The sequence below is a fragment of the Balaenoptera acutorostrata genome, chromosome X (assembly GCF_949987535.1).
Source record: "Balaenoptera acutorostrata chromosome X, mBalAcu1.1, whole genome shotgun sequence".
NCBI classification, from domain to species: Eukaryota; Metazoa; Chordata; class Mammalia; order Artiodactyla; family Balaenopteridae; genus Balaenoptera; species Balaenoptera acutorostrata.
Window position 1 is genome coordinate 66,546,925 of NC_080085.1, and position 19,902 is coordinate 66,566,826.

At 35.7% G+C, this 19,902-nt stretch overlaps 1 protein-coding gene across 1 annotated transcript in view; it reads right to left on the bottom strand.

Moving 5' to 3' along the window:
* Positions 1–8,404: 8,404 nt before the first annotated feature.
* The window catches only part of MAGT1 (magnesium transporter 1), a 48,718-nt gene continuing 37,220 nt past the window's right edge, over positions 8,405–19,902 (bottom strand). Inside the window, exons 8-10 of the mRNA XM_007184216.3 lie at positions 15,177–15,251; positions 12,696–12,786; positions 8,405–11,033 (exon numbers count right to left, since the gene is read on the bottom strand). Coding sequence (XP_007184278.2) covers positions 11,018–11,033; positions 12,696–12,786; positions 15,177–15,251 — 182 coding nt within the window. The 3' untranslated portion in view covers positions 8,405–11,017. The remainder of the gene's footprint in view (positions 11,034–12,695; positions 12,787–15,176; positions 15,252–19,902) is intronic.

Here is a 19,902-nt window from a genome sequence, read left to right on the forward strand (position 1 = left end):
CAACGAAGAACCAATGCAGCCAATAAATAAATAAATAAATAAAAATAACAGAGAAAACTGGAGGGGGGCGTTAGGCGGCATATGAGAAAGATCTGTACTCTCTGCTCAATTTTCCTGTAAAACTAAAACTGCTCGAAAAATAAAGTCCATTTAAAATGAATATAATTAAAAATCATAAAATAATTCACTTTTCCTCATAGGTCTGTTTAGGTTTTTTAACATAAAAGATATATTAAAACGACCTCTCCATTCACTTTATGAAAATTATGGGGGAGAACAGAATATTTAAAAGTAAACCAGGTACAAACTTCCAGTCATAAAATAAATAAGTCATGGGGATATAATGTACACCATGGTGACTATAGTTAATAATACTGCATTGCATATTTGAAACTTGCTAAGAATAAATCTTAAAAGTTCTCATCACATGAAAAGAAATGGTAACTACATATGTTGATGGATATTAACTAGACTTATTGTGGTGATCATTTTGCAACATCCACAAATATCGAATCATTATATTGTACGCCTGAAACTAATATAATATTGTATGTCAAGTATACCTCAATTTTAAAAAGTACACCAAACAAGATTAATCTTATAGCTCCAAATGAAATAATGTTTCCTTCTCATAAACCAGTGGGAGTTGAATAAATTATGCAATATTTTTTGAAGAGTCTAAACCTAAGGCAACCTAATAATTTGTTGGTATTTTCAAAAAGCCAATATTTCATTTGTTGATTTTCTCTGTTGTTTTTCTATTCTCTATTTTGTGTATCTCCATTCTAATCTAATCTTTAGTATTTCCTTCCGTCTGCTAGCTTTGGGTGTAATTTCTTCTACATATCTTCTATATCTAGTTTCTTCTATACCTATAGTTTCTTCTTTTCTAGTTAAGCTGTAATGTTAGGTTATTGATTTGAGATTTTTCTTCTTTTTAATGTAGACATTTACAGGTATAATTTTCCCTGAGCAATGCTTTCACTACATTCTGTGTTTTTGTATGATATATTCTTGTTTTCACGCATCTCAAAATATTTTCTAATTTCCTTTGTGGTTTCTTCTTTGACCCATTGATTGTTTAAGATTATACTGTTTAATTTCCACATATTTATGAATTTTCCAAATTTTCTTGTTATTGATTTCTGGTTTTGTTCCACTGTAATCATGGAAGATATTTAGTATGATTTCAGTCTTTTAAAATTTACTGATCCTTGTTTGTGGTCTAATATATAGTCTAACCTGGAGAATGTTCCATGTGCATATGATAAAAGTGTGAATTCTGCCTTTGTTAGGTGAAGTGTTCTGTGTAAGTCTGTCAGTCTAGTTGGTTTATAGTGTTGTCCAAGGACTCTGTTTCCTTAATGATCTTCTTTCTGGTTGTTCTACTCATTATTAAAAGTGGAGTACTGAAGTCTCCAACTATTATTGTAGAATTGTTTACTATTTCTCCCATCAAGTCTATCAATATTTTCTTCATATATTTTGGGGCAATATTGTTAGGTGCATATGTCTATAATTATCATATTCCCTTGGTGGATTGACCCTTTTATCAATATATAATGTCTTTATTGTCTTTTGTAACAATTTTTGACTTAAAGTCTATTTTTTCTGATATTAGTATAGATACCCTAGCTCTCTTTGGTTACTATTTACATGGAATATCTTTTTCCATCCTTTCATTTTTTATCTATTTGTGTCTACATCTAAAGTGAGTCTCTTCTCACGGATATAGAGAACAAACAGGTGGTTACCAATGGGGAGAAAGAAGTGGGGAGGGACAATACAGGGTTAGGGGATTAAGAGGTACAAACTATTAGGTATCAAATAAGCTACAGGGGACTTCCCTGGTGGCATAGTGGTTAAGAATCCGCCTGCCAATGCAGGAGACATGGGTTTGAGCCCTGGTCTGGGAAGATCCCACATGCCACGGAGCAACTAAGCCCGTGTGCCACAACTACTGAGCCTGCCCTCTAGAGCCCACAAGCCACAACTACTGAGCCTGCACACCGAAACTACTGAAGTCCACACGCCTAGAGCCTGTGCTCCACAACAAGAGAAGCCACCGCAAAGAGAAGCCTGCACACTGCAATGAAGAGGAGCTCCCACTCGCCGCAACTAGAGAAAGCCTGCATGCAGCAACAAAGACCCAATGCAGCCAAAACTAAATAATAAAATAAATAAATAAATAAATAAAATAAGCTACAAAGATATATTGTACAACATGGGGAATATAGGAAATATTTTACAAGAGCTATAAATGGAGTATAACCTTTGAAAATTGTGAATCACTGTATTGTACACCTGTAACTTATATAATATTGTACAGCAACTATACTTCAATAAAGAAAAAAGAAAAAAATGAAAGTGAGTCTCTTATAGACAGCCTATAGTTAGATGGTGGGGTTTTTTAAAAATCCGTTTTGCCGTTCTCTGTCTTCTTATTGGAGAATATAACCCATTTACATTTAAGTAATTAGTGATAAGGAAGGACTTACTTCTGCTATTTTGCTATTTGATTTCTATATGTCATATATACTCTGTTCTTCGGTTCCTCCATTACTGCTTACTTTTGTGTTTAATTGATTTTTTGGAGTGTATTCCTTTCTGTTAGTCTTACTGAGCATCTCTTCTAAGTGAAAAATCATTTCTGTCTTGGTACTTTCAAGATTCTCTGTCTGTCTGTCTTGGTGTGGATCTCTGTGTTTATTTTACTTAGAGTTCAGTGAGCTTCTTGATGTGTAGACTCATGTCTTCCACCAAATTTGGGAAGGTTTCAGCCATTATTTCTTCATTTTTTCTTTCTGCCTTTTCTCTCTCTCCTCTTCTGCTGGGACTCTCATTATTTGTATATTCGTGTGTTTGATGCTGTCCCCCAGGTCTCTTAGGTTCTGTTAATTTTCTTCATTCTTTTTTTTTTCCTGCTTCTCCAATTGGATAATTGTAATCAACTCATCTTCATGCTCCCTATTCATTTCTTCTGTCTGCTCAAATATGTTTTTGAAGCCCTCTAGTAAATTTTTTTCACTAATGTATCTTTCAGATCAAGAATTTCTATTTTTTTATATCTTTTTTCTCCCCATGAGTAATGTGTTTTACTTTTGTCCAGCTTTATTGAGATATAATTGACAGATAACATTGTGTAAGTTTAAGGTGCACAACATGATGATTTCATACACATATATATTGTGAAATGTTTACCACAATTGGGTTACTTAACACATCCTTTACCCACATAATTACCATTCTGTTGTTATTCTCTTTCTTTATTGATATCCTCTGTTTGGTGATACATAGTTTACCTCGTTTCCTTTATTTTTTGGATATGATTTCCTTTAGCTCTCTGAACATATTTTAAATAGCTGATTTAAAATCTTTTTCTAGTAAGTCCAATGTCTGGGCTTCCTGAGGTATAGTTTCTGTTAATTTCTATTTTTCCACTGTGAATGGGTGATATTTTCTTATTCCTTCATGTGCCGCATCATTTTTTGTTGAAAACTGGACATTTTGAATATTATAATGTGGTAACTCTGGAAATCATATTCTCCTACTTTCCCATTAGTTGTTGTTTCTGCATGTTGTAGGTTATAGTTTTTGCTTAGTGAACTTCCTAAACTATTTGTGTAAAGACTGTGTTCTTTGTCATATGTCGACATTGACGTCTCTGTTTCACTAGCTGAGTAGTCATCTAATGATATGAGAGTGATTTCCTTAAACACCTGGAGGCAAAACAACCAAAACAAAAACCCCTTTCAATCTTTGCAGATTGGCCCTGTCTTGGTACAGTCCTTCAACACTTAGCCAGTCTGTTTACAACTCTGCCTTAGCTTTCACTTCCTGCTTGCACTGAGCATAAAGATTAGTCAGAGGTAAAAGCTTAGAGTACTATTAAGTCTATTCTAAGCATGCATCCTGTTATGGGTATATAAAGCTTTTGTTTCCCAAAGTAAGTCTCTTCTCAGCTTTTGCTCCTAGACTTTTGACACATCTATTGATTGCCACAACAGCAATGTTTTGCCTCAGGCAGCAGTGGCTTTGTCTTTTAACATTTTTGAGGATAGCTGCTTTTCTGTCCTGAATGATTTCTGAGCTGGGCAAAACTAAGGCAAGCCTCTTGTGTCATTTCTTAGGGAACCCACAGACAGGTCAAAACAGACAAACACAATTTCTTGGAAACAAGGTCTGCTATGCTCTCTTTGGGATCAGCTACCCAAACTGGGAACACAGAATGCCATCTTCAAAACTCTGCCACACCAACATGGGGGGACAGGGCGAGGCTAAAACACCACAAAGTTCTCCTACCATGCTTAAATTTCCTTTTTCTTAAGGAAACTTTTTCTGATTTAGTATTCACTTGGTTGTTTCAAACCTTTGCCTATTTTCCAGAGGTACAACAGAGTTGATTCTGACAGTCTTTACTTATCTTTTTCAGTGTTTCTGCGGCGGGATGGGCCCTTTGAACTGTTTACTCTGTCATTTTTCTATCTTAGCTATTTTTTTGTTTGTTTTGTTTTGTTTTTTGATTGTTATGCAACATTTTATTTTTAATTAATTTTTAGTAGAGTATAGTTGATTTACAATGTTGTGTTAGTTTCTGCTGTACAGCAAAGTGAATCAGTTATACATATATCCACTCTTTTTTAGATTCTATTCCCATATAGGTCATTACAGAGTATTGAGTAGAGTTCCCTGTGCTATACAGTAGGTTCTTATTAGTTATCTATTTTATATATAGTAGTGTGTATATGTCAATCCCAATCTCCCAATTTATCCCTCCCCTCCCCCTTTTCCCCTTGGTAACTGTAAGTTTGTCTTCTACATCTGTGATTCTATTTCTGATTTGTAAATAGGTTCATTTGTACCTTTTATTTGATTCCACATATAAGTGATATCATGCGATATTAGTCTTTCTCTGACTTACTTCACTCAGTATGACAGTCTCTAGGTCCATCCATGTCACTGTAAATGCCATTATTTCGTCCTTTTTTATGACTGAGTAATATTTATCTTAGCTATTTTTGGCCCTTTGCATTTCCATATAAATTTCAACCTTCACACACACACAAAAATATGCTATAATTTTTATTGGAGTTGATATGAAAATTGAGAGCTTTACAACATTAAATTGTATTTTTATTTTTTTTGAGAAAGTTTAGCATATTTCATTTTTGATGTTACTTAGTGTTATAATTGTAGGAAGTAACTTGTAAAGGGTTATTATTGTTCAAAGTTCAGACACATTTCAACTGAAAGAATTCTTTTCCTTAAAAGTTTAAAAAAATTTTTTAAGAATTTTTATTGGAGTATAGCTGAACATTGAATTTTAAAATCTGTGAACAGGGTATATCCCTTATTTGTGTTCTTTATTCATTTATTTTAGCCATGCCACGTGGCATGTGGGATCTGGGTTCCCTGACCAGGGATCAAACATGTGCCCCCTGCAGTGGAAGTGCGGAGTCTTAACCACTGGACTGCCAGGGAAGTCCCTATTTGTGTTCTTTAATTTCTCTCAACAATGTTTTGTAGTTTCCAGTCAATAGGTCTTGCACATCTTTTATTACATTTATTCCTGATACTATCTTAATTTGAATTAACATTTGATAGAACTAGCTAGTCACTATCAGGGAATTCCATCTTCCTTTCTTCTGCTAAGCTGTTTGAACTTGAATCCGTCAATAATATGTATGATACTAGAGCAAAGTGGTTGTACTGATATTTTAGTATTTTGTATATTATCAAAATATTGGTATTTTATTAAAATCTGAGATAAAATTGTCATAGTCATCTACATGTCCTCAGATGTTGTTACACCTGTAAAAGGACCAGGAACTAGGATTAAGGATCCCTTGTATGTCTGGCTTGAGTCTTTCCAAATAGAATGAATAAGGAAGAAAATCTTGATTAAAAGAGGTGAGGAGGGGTCAAACTTGTGAGAATGAATTTGACCTTTGAGGGAAAGAAAGAGAGGTAAGAGGAGGAAATCTAACCATGGAGGAAGAGAAGCAGTTGGGTTTCAGGGGTCCTGGAAACCTGCCTCCATCTTTTTTCTTTTTCACCTCAAATTTCCCTACTATCTTCTCTCTTTTGCTTGCTTGCTTTCTTTCTTTCTTTTTTTTAAGTTTTTGGCTGTGTTGGGTCTTCGTTGCTGCACACAGGCTTTCTCTAGTTGCGGCCAGCTGGGGCTACTCTTTGTTGCAGTGTATGGGCTCGTCATTGCAGTGTCTTCTCTTTTGTGTAGCACAGGCTCTAGGTGCACGGGCTTCAGCAGTTGCAGCAAGCAGGCTCAGTAGTTCTGGTGCGCGAGCTCTAGAGCGCAGGCTCAGTAGTTGTGGTGCACAGGCTTAGTTGCTCCATGGCATGTGGGATCTTCCCGGGCCAGGGATTGAACCCGTGTCCCCTGCATTGGCAGGCGAATTCTTAACCACTGCGCCACAGGGAAGTCCCTATCTTCTCTTTCTGTTTCCATAAAGTTTCTCTACCTCAATTCTAAGAAGACTATGGAAGACCTTTGGAATTAGACGAAGGCCCAAATTGGTTCTAAGGGATATACAAATGAATAAGAAACAAGAGAAAAGATGTTCAGAGTTACTAATAACTTGAGAATTGGTCATTAAAATGAGATACCTTAGAAGACTTCGTAAAACAGGCAGAGGGATAAGAATGGTAAGAATATTTTTAAAGTAGTGCATTTTTGTTCATTTAGAAATTGTCACAGACCATGTAACTCTTTGGGTATGATTTGGGATGTAAATGACTCTGACTTGAGATTCTTTTAAAAGTACTAAAATGATACTATACTGATAAGAGTAATTTGGCATTTCAGTACTTAAAAAATGTATCTTGTGAACTAATCAATCATCCTTTAAAATTTCAATTCCTATCACAGAAACCTCTCCCTTCCCCTCCCACCCAACCTCAAGAAAGTGATCAAACCCTTCTCTGTATCCATGACATAAAACATATTTTCCCACTAGGATTGCATTTGTTTACATGTTTGTTTCCACCACAAGACTGCAACTTGAGAGTAAAGACTTTTTTTCTTTATTCAGTGAAAATTTACTGAGTGTGTACTATGCATGCATTTTAGAAAAGGAGCATACAGAGATGAGTAAGACAATGTCTCTGTTCCCAAGGAATTTACAGTTTATGGGAGGGACAGGGCAATTACAAGATAGGATAACAGAGATGCACCGAAGAAGAGAGGAAGGGTATAAAACCCAAACTGGGAGGTCAGGAAAGCTTCCGGGAAGCTATAATGTTCGAGCTGTGTTTGGAGGGAGAGAAAATATTGCATTTATTTTATTTGAAGATCATAAAAAGAACTTCAGATCCAAAGTTCTCTAGGTACAACTGCTAGCCACAGAGCCACAGCCAGGCATTATAAACTGGAAGGTTCAGACCAAATGCATCATTTCTGAGTCTGGGTATTTGGTGGAGCCAACACATCTTAGTTTGTTTGTTTTTTGTCAGCTGGAAGTCATTATTTATAAAGCACTCATAGGAATATACTCATCACTGATTCTGAAGGCAGGGTTTATCTGCATGCTCTTAAATTGTCACCCAAAGAGCCTGAAGACCATACTCCAACATTCCCACCATGAGTCATACTCTATTCAGCTGTAATCTTTTCAGGACAATGATCAAATACAAAGTGGTGTCAGTAAGGATATACTAATATGGGGTTGGTGCCAAGGCAATAGTATTTGTCTTAATTTTGAGTTGTGGTAAAATATACATAAAATATACTTTCTTTACCATTTTTAAACGTATAGTTCAGTACTGTTAAGTTCATTCACACTGTTGTGCAACCAACCTCCAGAATTATTTTCATCTTGCAAAACTGAAACTCTAATTATAAGCAACAACTCCTCATTCCCCCTTCCCTAAATCCCTGCAATCTAGATATCAGGAAGCAATCAAGACAGACTAACTATGGTTTCCATTTCTCCAGGGAGTAATTTGTATCCTGAAGTGAAACCTAATCCATAGGAAATTTGCAGCTAAATAGGAAACCTGTAGGAATTTCCTTGGAATAACCTTCAGTAAATTGCTTCACCTCTCTAGGGCAGGTTTTCTTTAGCAGTCAAAACAAAGGGAGTGACTAAATGGTATCTAAGGTCCCTTTGGTTTTGACTTTCTATAATATTAGCATACTATTACAGTTGTTCATCTCATCCTTGCTCAAAATTGGGCAGAACCCACTTAAATCAAGATCTGATATTAACATAATTGTTTCAAGTGTATTCTTTCTAAAAAAATATTTCAATGCATATTACTAAACAATTTTCAGCTATAATGGCTTCCACAAGCATTTCATAGCTTCTTCAGAAATCTGACTACAAAACACCCTGCATTTCAATTGATCTAATTCAACACCAAACCTGAATATCATAAATGATATCCATTCAAAATTGAAATACATCTTTAATATTTTACATCATAGAACAGTAGTGCTGAAAGGAACACTGAGGTGGTTTAATCCAATGCACTCACATTAGAATAAAGAAACAGGTCCAGAGAGGTTCACTGATTTGCCTATGGTCACATAGCTAGACAGAAACAAAGTAAGGACTAAAAGCTGTTTAAAAGCCAGATTTCTTTACTTCCTGTCCAGTGTTTCTACTCCATATTTGCAACTGTACTGCTGCCCAGTCTTATATAACTTGATAATCTGTCTGGGTAACTGTTTCAAATTAATTAGTGCCAAAAGGGAATTACCTAGTCACAGCATTCACTGACTAGGGCAAAATGTAATGAACCATTGAAAACAGTCATTCATTTACTTATCTTGGTTGTTTTGACTAATGTAATGGGTGACAGCATTAATGAAGGATAATGTATGGAATCCTGGAAGAATGTGTCTCAGTCCAGAAATACCTAAGTAAATTGGCCTATCAAATTCCCTGTCATTAGGACAATAAGAAATTTAACTATAATTTCAAAATGGTATGTCCTAATATTACAATTCTAGTTTAGTGTTTTAAATTCACCTCTCCTTAGTTGTTAACCAGAAACTCAGAATTTAGATTGTAAAAGTTTATTGATATGATCAAAAAGCAAACAGCCAGACATTTGGTTATCTTTGCCACTACAATGTGTCATCTTAAATAGTATTTTAAATGCATAACAAATAATATTTAAACCATTACTAGAAAAGTTAATTAAGAGTCTACTTAAGGCACTTCAGATGAAAGCTAATTTCAACATTTCCACAAAAGTAACACTATTCTAAGTGTAGTAAATCTGCTCTCTACAGATTTTAGCCAGGATGCAACTTCTCTCCTTAAAGAAGAAGAAGAATGTGCTCTTAAGAGACAAAACAAATACAGAAAAACTGTCATTCTTTCAATGTTTGTTGCAAATTATCTGGAGCTATACATTTTACATGGCAGTAATATTCCCCTGGTTAGTATGTACAAATCAGGGTATATTCACACAAGTCTCGTAAGAATCACAGCATAAATTTACTTGGCCTGAGAGAAGTACAAGAACAGCAGATAAGGAATCCAGAATCATACAATTTACAGTGGAGCAACAAAAACAGGCTCCACTAGAGAGTAAATATCCCCTCACCCACCAAATCTACTAACAAAAACAAAAACAAAACCCCCACATACAACATGTCTTCTTAGGCAATTATATCCATCTCTTTCTTCAAACCTCTATTATATAAGACTTCCAGACCACGTGGGAGAGATATTAGATGGTAAATAGTAGCAGGCAGTCACAGTATTATTTTAATGTAATAATACTTCTAAGATTTCTTAAAATTTGTTTTTCATTATCAGAATTCTCATATTTCCATTAATAGTGGCATTTCTGGATACTCTTTATAGCTATGGGGGAGGTTATAGCTAGATCTAATGATAACCATCAACTTTCATTCTTCACAGAAATTTGGTTAGCACATACAGTTATTTTCACTGACAGAAAAAAAGATAAAACTCAAAACTTCTTCAAATGATTACTTTGTTCTCCACTTAAAGTGAGAAAATGAAGGCTAAAATAATAGCAAAAAACAGAACAGCTTTCAAGAAACATTTACTTTCTATTCACAGGCAACAGCTTAATATTTCATGATTTTATTTTCCCAATCTAGGGGAGTCCTTTTCCTAAACACAAGGGTTAATGAAATATGTTGCAACTGTAATACAGATATCAACTTAACCAGATGAACCTAGCTTTTTCTCTTAGGTACAAATGAAATAAGTGATGAGCTCTAATTTGCAGAAACGTTTTAGACCATTTTAAATTTACACTGATTTTAGCACTAAGCTACATTTTTATTAGAAAGGGGCCCACCTTAAATAAAGGAAAACTAGGGAGACAGAATGAGCCTGAAATCTTTCCAAATACAGGTAGTTAATACCACACTCATGCAGAAATCATAATCCTGCATTTAGAGATACTTCTTAATGTCTACAGCTACCAAGAAGCATAGTTTGCACTGCATTTCAGGAGGAAAGATGGAGGAGGACTGGCTAGTCTTTTTTTCTAAAGTCTAGACATGTACTCTGAAGAATGGTGTTCCATTTTCAGAAGACACATAGCACATATGATTTCTCTGCCCAAAAGGAAAGATGTGCAAAGTATACACATCCATGCAAAGATGGAAAAGTTAAGAATGGATTCTTGATGTTGTTATCAGAACTGCCCCCCACACATTTGGATAAGATAATAAAAAATCAGATGGTCAAAAGTTAACTAAAGCAGTTTTGAACCTTGTTGTAACTAAAATGAAGTAGTAGTTTAAAATTTTTTTTTAAATATTTAATTCCACAAAGTTTACTGGGAAGGGAAGGTTAAGAGGAGAATCATATCCAAATACTTCATGATTTTGATGGAAAATTGCTTCTTAAGGCACTATACATCTTCTTTGGTTAAATGATTAACTATTTTAATCACTTGAAAAAAAGAGGTAATACAAAATACACAAATTGCATTCTTCTTTTCACACACACGTTTTTCATTTTTCAATTTCCATTACTCCAGTGTCTACATATCTCTGGAATCCTTTTCAACTCATCAGAAAGCTGAAACAAAAATATATACCAATCTATTAGTCTGTGAAAGAAAAGTAGTCTTTACTTCTAATAAATATCTTGATTTTTTCAGATCAAAGAACGTTTGGGTACATGTATAATAAACTTTGAGTATCAATCACAAAAAGTGAGAAACACTGAGATATTGAGGTAGTCTTAGGAGAAAAGGAAATAGAAATAACTTTGAGTTAAAATATCTCCTGGAGACACCAATTAATAACTGAATCAACCACGGTGATCAAATAAGTAACACAAGTCCCAGCTTCTGGGGAGCAGAAGATTACCCTTGCATCCCAGCTAGTATTCTATAGGGGATAAATTATTTTAAAATATACATACACAGAAGAATAAAAGTATAAAGCTGGAGGATTATAAGTCAAGGATCAAAGTTCTAGTAGGTTTTGGTCTTAAAATTAAATAAGTTTGCGGAAAATGCAAAAGATTAAGTTGTTCACTAATCAAAATGCATTTAGGAATGTTACAATATAATGAACTGATCAGGGAGTGTTTCAAAATTACCTACTAAAAACTTGTGTTAAAAATACGAAGAATGGGGCTTCCCTGGTGGCGCAGTGGTTGAGAATCTGCCTGCCAATGCAGGGGACACGGGTTCGAGCCCTGGTTTGGGAAGATCCCACATGCCACGGAGCAACTAGGCCCGTGAGCCACAACTACTTAGCCTGCGCGTCTGGAGCCTGTGCTCCACAACAAGAGAGGCCGCGATAGTGAGAGGCCCGCGCATCGCGATGAAGAGTGGCCCCCACTTGCCACAACTAGAGAAAGCCCTCGCACAGAAACGAAGACCCAACACAGCCAAAAATAAATAATAAGTAAATAACAAACAAATTAAAAAAAAAAAAAAAAAACAGTTGCCCTGGCTAGGGAGAGTATGATTTTCTAAACTATAATTCAAAAAAAAAAAAAATACGAAGAATGAATGTGTCTCAAAAATATCACTTGATATACTTTACCTTTAGTGTTCATAGTCGGTTATACAACAGGACAATGTTGTATTAAAAGAATAGGAATTATAGTAAATGGCACTCAGATTATAAAACTAACTCACAACATTCCCCATTGTGTACTGGTACATTTATTTTGGCTAGTAACAGAATAAAACCAAGAACTTATAACCAGGAGAATAATGTCTTCCCTGAGCCTTAGAGATCTTTATGAACATTTCAAGCCAATTAGACCTTCTTAAACACTCTTTCTTATTATACACTCTACAAACTGGATTCTAATCAAATATTCTGTTTATGCCAGCTAAAGAGCCTGAAAAGTAGAGTGAGAAGTTTTAAAAAACATTAGAAAAACAATTCTGTCCTCAAAAACACGTAAAGTATGCAGATAAGGAACTGTATGAGTAGATAGGGTATAAAATGTTCTAATCATTATGTGTTTGATAGATTTCTAGGTTAAATTAGGTGAAGTCAGAATAACCCTGAATGATGTTCCTGAGAAATTACAGGCTATTGTTCATTGTATCATAATTATTTTAATTTCTATAAGCAACATACCTAAATTAAAGCCTACCTCTTTGCTTTAGAAGCTAGAGTAATTTGGCGATACAGTCAAAAAAATTATAAACCAACATCAACTCTAATGATTGTAAGTATAGATAATCACTATATAAATGAAAAATAATCATACCTATATGGATATCCATGATATTTAGATCTGAAAATAGAGAGCATCCAACTGAAGAATAATACAACGAGTCCAATACCAGCCACACACATTACTGCAGAAAAATAAAAGGAGAGTAAAATGAGCATGTTAAGCATAATAAAGAGCAAGAGCATAACTTGTAGGCTATACTTCCAAGAGTAAAAAGCAAGGGCTTTAATTTACTGGTAAATCTAAACTGTACAACAAATTTCATCCCCATTCTTATATCTTCAGCAGTCTGCCTTCTCCTTTAATTTGCTCCATTACAATATAATAGAATAGTTCCATTTACATACTTGTGTAATTTAATTGTATGAAATAATGAATTTCATTAAAGCCATCACAGTCAAGAATTTAGTGTTAAATACACTGTTTTATGACTGACAAGAAAATAACTCACTCACTTATTAAACTTCTTTTAAATCCTTAGTATGGCCTTATTTATTATTGATAAATATTCACTTAAAGACATCTGGCAATATCATTGTGAAAGCCTTACTTGAAAGTATTTTATTCATTCACCGGTAACTACACTGCTTGTATGAGGAACTCCTTCAACATGGATTCCTCATTTGAATTATGAGGGGAAAAAACCCGCCCAGATTCCTAGCCCTAAATTCATAGCTCTCTCCATTAATCCCACATGCTCTGGTTTAGCATAGTAGTTACCAACCTTAACTCTAGATGCTGACCCTACAATGCTCAAGTATGATTCACATAACATGAGGCTCTTTGAGTCCCTGGACTAAGACTGGCTAAGAAGCATAGAGGGAGGGGTGTGGGAAAGCATGTGTGCTACAGCAATGGAAGCTCCAGGGAAACTGGAGCTCCATATTTATTGGCCGATACTAAAAACAACTTTTAGTTTTGTTATACTTTAGAGAATAACTTTTTCCTTTAAAAATTTTCACACAATATAATTAGGGGCCAAAATGTAAATGTTAAACATATTTTTTCTGAGTATTAACACATGCTCTTTGGAGAAGTCTTTTTTTTTCCCTAATCAAATGCACACATACATGTATATATACAGTTTCACTCTGAATATATATTTGTATTCTACTTTTTTCACGTATCTAAGAGTGCTTCAGGTAGTTCTTGGTACATAATAGGCGCTAAAGAAATATTTATTATTACTATTTGTGACTATTTCATTAAGTTAGAATCTTAGAAGTAGATCAAATTGTGACTATTTTAATATATGTCACCAAAATGTTTTACAATTTAAATTCATGCCAGCAGTGTAGTACCCAGATGGCCTTTCCCCAATAATGAATACTGAAATAGGCAATTTTTCAAAAGTCAGGAATGAAAGGATGTATATTGACTGGATAAAAAATTGTTACATTAGTTCTATTTTTCTAATATGTAAAAATTCATTTCAATTCAGCAAAATACGTATCTCCCAAATTTAAAATCCAATGTCATCATCTTTTTTCTAGAAGAAAAAGTAAATAGATTTATTAACCTAGGTTAATTTTGATGACATTTAACTCTTTAACCATAAAAAGAAAACTCTTAGACTGATTTCATGTTAAGTAAAGTAAATTACATTGTTTACATTTCTTTGTAACAAATATCAGTGTGTGAATATTCTAATATATAAAAAGTCTATGCAAACCAGTAGGAAAAGGAATAAGACTCTAATACATAAATGGTAAAAGACAAAAAGACATTTTACAGAAGGGAAAACACAAACAGCTAATAAACATCTAAGAAAATATTCAACTATACTAATAACCAAAGAAATACAAAATAATATATTTCCCCCTTATCTGATTAGCAAATATACACATACACATTTTTAATGAGGTTATCTAATGTTGATAAAGTTACAGTGAAACAAGCATTCTGAAATACAACTGGTAGGAATCTAAATTATTAAAACATTTGGGGAAAGAATTTGGCATCGTCAGCTTAAAACATCAAGATAGTTGAAAATACTCATACATAGGACCACACAGTCATTCTACTTTAAGGAATTACTATGAAAGAGGATAAAGTTTAATATGCACCATAATAGTCACTAAATAAGTATTATAATGAAAGTTAGGAAAAAAGTAAACACTTAACAAAATCAGAATGGTTAAGTAAATTACAGTATAGACTATAAATTAAAAATTATGTATGGGAAAGTATTAGTGAAATATTTTAACTCTGGTTAAAAAGGGGTGGTATAAGATTCAAAGTATTATACATACAGTTGAAAAGATGTTTTTACAAATGGAAGGAACTTATATTACGTTAAAATTATTAGCTTTTCAATGGTGGAATAATGGGTAACTCTCCTCCGAAATGTTTCATTCTCCTATTTTCCCCCACATTTTCTACAATGAGCACATATTACTTTTATAATAGTAAATAAGTAAAATAATATAACTAAGAGGGGAAGTGATTAAAAGGACATTCTTTTTTCTGTATTAAAGGCAGAATTGCTACATTTTGGCATATGATATGACTTACTCTTTCGCTTTCCAATATCCATGTCAGATGTAGCAGCTTCACATAAAAGCACCATCCCTAAGGTAACCCCACCATCTTAGAAAAATTGTTTAAGGAGAAATTCACACAGACAAAAATGATATACAACTTTAATATTCCTAGAATAATATAGAATGAATAAATATATAAACCTTCTATTCTCAATTACAAAAAATTATAACTACGCAATCTGGTGTCTATATAGTATGACAATTATTTACTATGAAGATATAATAAAAAAATTAAGGTTAGAAAATTACTTTATTTGCACAAATAAAAACTGATATTTTAAACAAATGTCTGATATTTGTTTTTAAATACTGTCTGATATCAGTATTTAAAACTGATATTTAAACTCATAGATGAAATATGAGTTTTCCTCTAAAACTGTACTTTGAAATAAACTTCTGGAACATTCTTCCAACTATTGTGCCAATCTCATACACATTTTAAAAAATTAAATAGCCATTTTGAATATTTCAACCACCCTCCAAAAAAGAACACACTTGAAATGTACACCATTTAAAGAATAGCAACTAATTTTTATTTGAAAAATAACTTACCAAAATTTTCCAGAATTTCAACAATTAACCTTTAAAGCACAAATTACTACTAAACTACCTAAATTGTCCTATTCTAATAAAAAGAGAAAATCCTGCGAGCCATAACCTCACTTTTATTCAGCTTAATATAGAAGCTATATAAATACAAAATAGACTTACTCGTGCAAAAGGTAACACATGGCATGGCAGAACAGTAAAATAAGAAAAATCACATTTTGAAACAAATAGAATGTGTTCTAGTAGAAAAGAGAGATTCACCCTGCAGTTTGGTGAATACAAACAGCAGTTTAAAATGCTCATATTAATTATGCATATACATATGCACATTGTATGCTACCTCATGTGGGTATAATTAAACAGAAAGGGACATAAACTCATTCATGTTTTTTGTTGCTTAGCCAAGTTGTCTTCTCCAGCGATTATTTTTTTTCTTACGAGGGTTCTTTGTATGCATGTAAGCATAAAGACTGATCATTTCTATAGGCTTTGGCTATAGGTACTCTGATTAATGGTTGAGACTTTTGTTTTTGGAATGGTTTGTTTCTGTATCATGGTCTATGAGCTTTCCATCTTACAGTATACCACCAAGGTCCAGCTATCAAGAGCTATGATGCACTTCCATATGTATTGTTTCATTTCATTTATAGACTCTTTAAACTTTTACTATTATACTTTTACTGCCTGTTATAGGGAGGCACTATTAGTTGGAGTCACAAAGTTAGAGGAAATACAGACCATTCCTTGGACAAGTTTACACTCTAGTGGGGGGATACAAACAATAAATAATAAATAATTACATAATCATGATGACATGTTACCCTGAGAGAACTAAATAGAAAATAGAGGAGGTGGTATTCCATAACATACAGGAACTAGGCTATTAAACGAGCTACTAGGGGGACTTCCCTGCTGGTGCAGTGGTTAAGAATCTGCCTGCCAATGCAGGGGACACAGGTTTGATCCCTGGTCTGGGAAGATCCCACATGCCGCGGAGCAACTAAGCCTGTGCTCCACAACTACTGAGCCTGCGCTCTAGAGCTCACGCACCACAACTACTGAAGCCCGCGCGCCCTAGAGCCTGCGAGCCACAACTACTGAGCCCACGTGCCACAACTACTGAGCCTGTGTGCTGCAACTACTGAGCCCGTGTGCCGCAACTACTGAGCCCATGTGCTGCAACTACTGAAGCCCACACACTTATAGCCCGTGCTCCGCAACAAGAGAAGCCACAACGAGAAGTCCCTGCACCGCAATGAAGAGTAGCCTCCGCTCGCCGCAACTAGAGAAAGTCTGCATGCAGCAACGAAGACCCAACGCAGCCAAAAATAAATTGAAAAAATTTAAATTAAAAAAATTAAATAAAAGAAATAAACGAGCTAGTAGGTTTGGGGTTCAAGATGGCGGAGTAGGAGGATGTGAGCTCACCTCCCCCAACAAACATATCAAAAATACATCTAAATGTGGAATAATTCTCATGGAAACATAACTGGACACTGGCAGAAGAAATCCTATACAAGCAAAACTGAAAGGAAGATCTCCATTTAACCGGGTAGGTCAGGAAAAAAAAGGCGTCGGGTCAGGACCTACCCCTCCTGGAGGGATCTGTAAGGAAGAGAAGGTCCACATGGGCGGATCCTCACCCTGGGGAGTGAGCAGGTCATGTCACAATCTGGGCATCCCAGTCTTTGCCTGCTAGGAAATCTGCTGGTCTATCTACGCAGAGACAGACCAGGTTGCCTAGGGTGGTACCACAAGAACATGCAGCAGCTAAGCGCTGAAATCTCAGGAAGACAGGCCCTGGGAGAGGACTCATCTAGCTATGCAAAGACTGCCTGGAGGGCCTGGGGTGTGGTCCAGCTGTACACAGTCGTTCCTATTGCAGTGGCACCTAGGCTCTGCCAACTCCACACCCTAGCTTAGCCCTAGATCTAGGCAGCCCAGATCTCTCATGGCAGTGCAGCCACCTCAGTTCCTGCAGCCACAATGCTCCAACCCCCACAGCCTTGAACTAGATCTGGGACAAACACAACAAAGGGACGCAACCTTGTGCTGCTTCTGAGCGGAACTGTGGATAGCTACACAGGCAGCACATAAGTCCTCTGTGACTGCATAGGCCTCACTTGCTTCAGCAATCACCTCTGTTGGGGCAGGGCATGGATTCAAGGGCAATGGAGCCTAATTGAACCCGACCCTCAGGGCTTCTATTCCAAGAACTGGGGAGCAGACCCTGCCCCTAACAGGGTAGGGACAGTCATGGAGCAGAAAGGAAGCCCACCTCATATCCTGCACAGTCTCTAGATACTCCAACACCAACCACAACCCCCATCAAGGGGATAATGACCAGCACACCCTGAGGAAAGATGTGGCTGGCATCCACACCAAAACCACCCTCGCAGCAAAAACGTTGGACACACACAGTCTATAGCGGGATGCTCCCACTTAAAAACACCCCTTTAAGACCACAGTAGATTAACTGTTTCTCCTGAAATCATAGAGACAGAGAATGTTAAGTAAAATGAAAAGGCAGAGGAACTACTCCCAATTAAAGAACAAGAGAAATCCCCAGAGAAAACAAATAATGAAACAGAGCTCACCAGTCTACTAGACCCCAAGTTCAAAAAGGTGGTAATAAAAATAACTGAATTAAGAAAGATTATCGATAGAAATGCAGATCATTATAACAAGGAACTAGATAAAGAAAGGATTCTAAAGGCAGCAAGAGAAAAACAGTCAGTTACAAGGGAACCCCCATAAGGCTATCAGCTGATTTCTCTGCAGAAACTTTTCAGGCCAGAAGGGAGTGGCATGATATACTCAAAGTCCTGTAAGGGAAAAACCTGAAATCAGGAGAGCCAGCAAGATTATCATTTAGAATAGAAGGAGAGAGAAAGAATTTCTCAGACAAGCAAAAACTAAAAGAATTCAGCAATACTAAACCTACCCTAAAAGAAATATTGAAGTGTCTTCTCTAAATAGAAAAGAAGCAAGGATCTATAGGAAAGGGAAAACCACAATAGTAAAGGCAAATACATAAAAGGGTTTAAGATCACTTAAATAAACCAGTACATAGATTTAAAAAACAATTTAAAAAATTTTAAAAGTGACTGTAACTACAGTAAACAGTAAAAGGTTAAGCATGAAGATGTAAAACAGGACATCAAAATCACAAAATGTGGGGGAGGGGAGTATATGCATATAATTGAATATATATATATAGAGCATAGGCCGAACGGTTCGTTTTTCCATAAGATGGCTCTAGTAGCACTTAGTTGTCTTTAACTTCATTTGAAACAATTTTGTTAGACTGTATGTGACAGCTGTCATATCAGCGTGCATTTAAAAAAAACTTATCAAAATTGGTGAATTTTTGTGTAACCATTTTAATATTGAAGATGGGGGGAAATAGCAACATTTTCAGCATATTATGCTTTATTATTTCAAGAAAGGTAAAAACGCAACTGAAATGCAAAAAACGGTTTGTGCAGTGTATGGAGAAGGTGCTGTGACTGATCGAACATGTCAAAAGTGGTTTGCGGGGCTTCCCTGGTGGCGCAGTGGTTAAGAATCCGCCTGCCAATGCAGGGGACACAGGTTTGAGCCCTGGTCCAGGAAGATCCCACATGCCATGGAGCAACTAAGCCTGTGCGCCACAACTACTGAGCCTGCGCTCTAGAGCCTGCGAGCCACAACTACTGAGCCCGTGCGCCCTAGAGCCCGTGCTCTGCAACAAGAGAAGCCACCTCAATGAGAAGTACGCGCAGCGCAATGAAGAGGAGCCCCCACTCGCTGCAACTACAGAAAGCCCGCGTGCAGCAACGAACACCCAATGCAGCCAAAAATAAAATAAATAAATTTATAAAAACAAAAAAAGTGGTTTGCAAAGTTTCGTGCTGGAGATTTATTGCTGGACGATGTTCCACGGTCGGGTAGACCAGTTGAAGTTGATAGCAATCAAATCGAGACATTAAGTGAGAACAATCAACGTTATACCATGCAGGAGATAGCCGACATACTCAAAATATCCAAAACAAGTGCTGAAAATCATTTGCACCAGCTTGGTTATATGAATCGCTTTGATGTTCGGGTTCCACATAAGTTAAGCAAAAAAAAACCTTCTTGACCGTATTTCCACATGTGATCCTCTA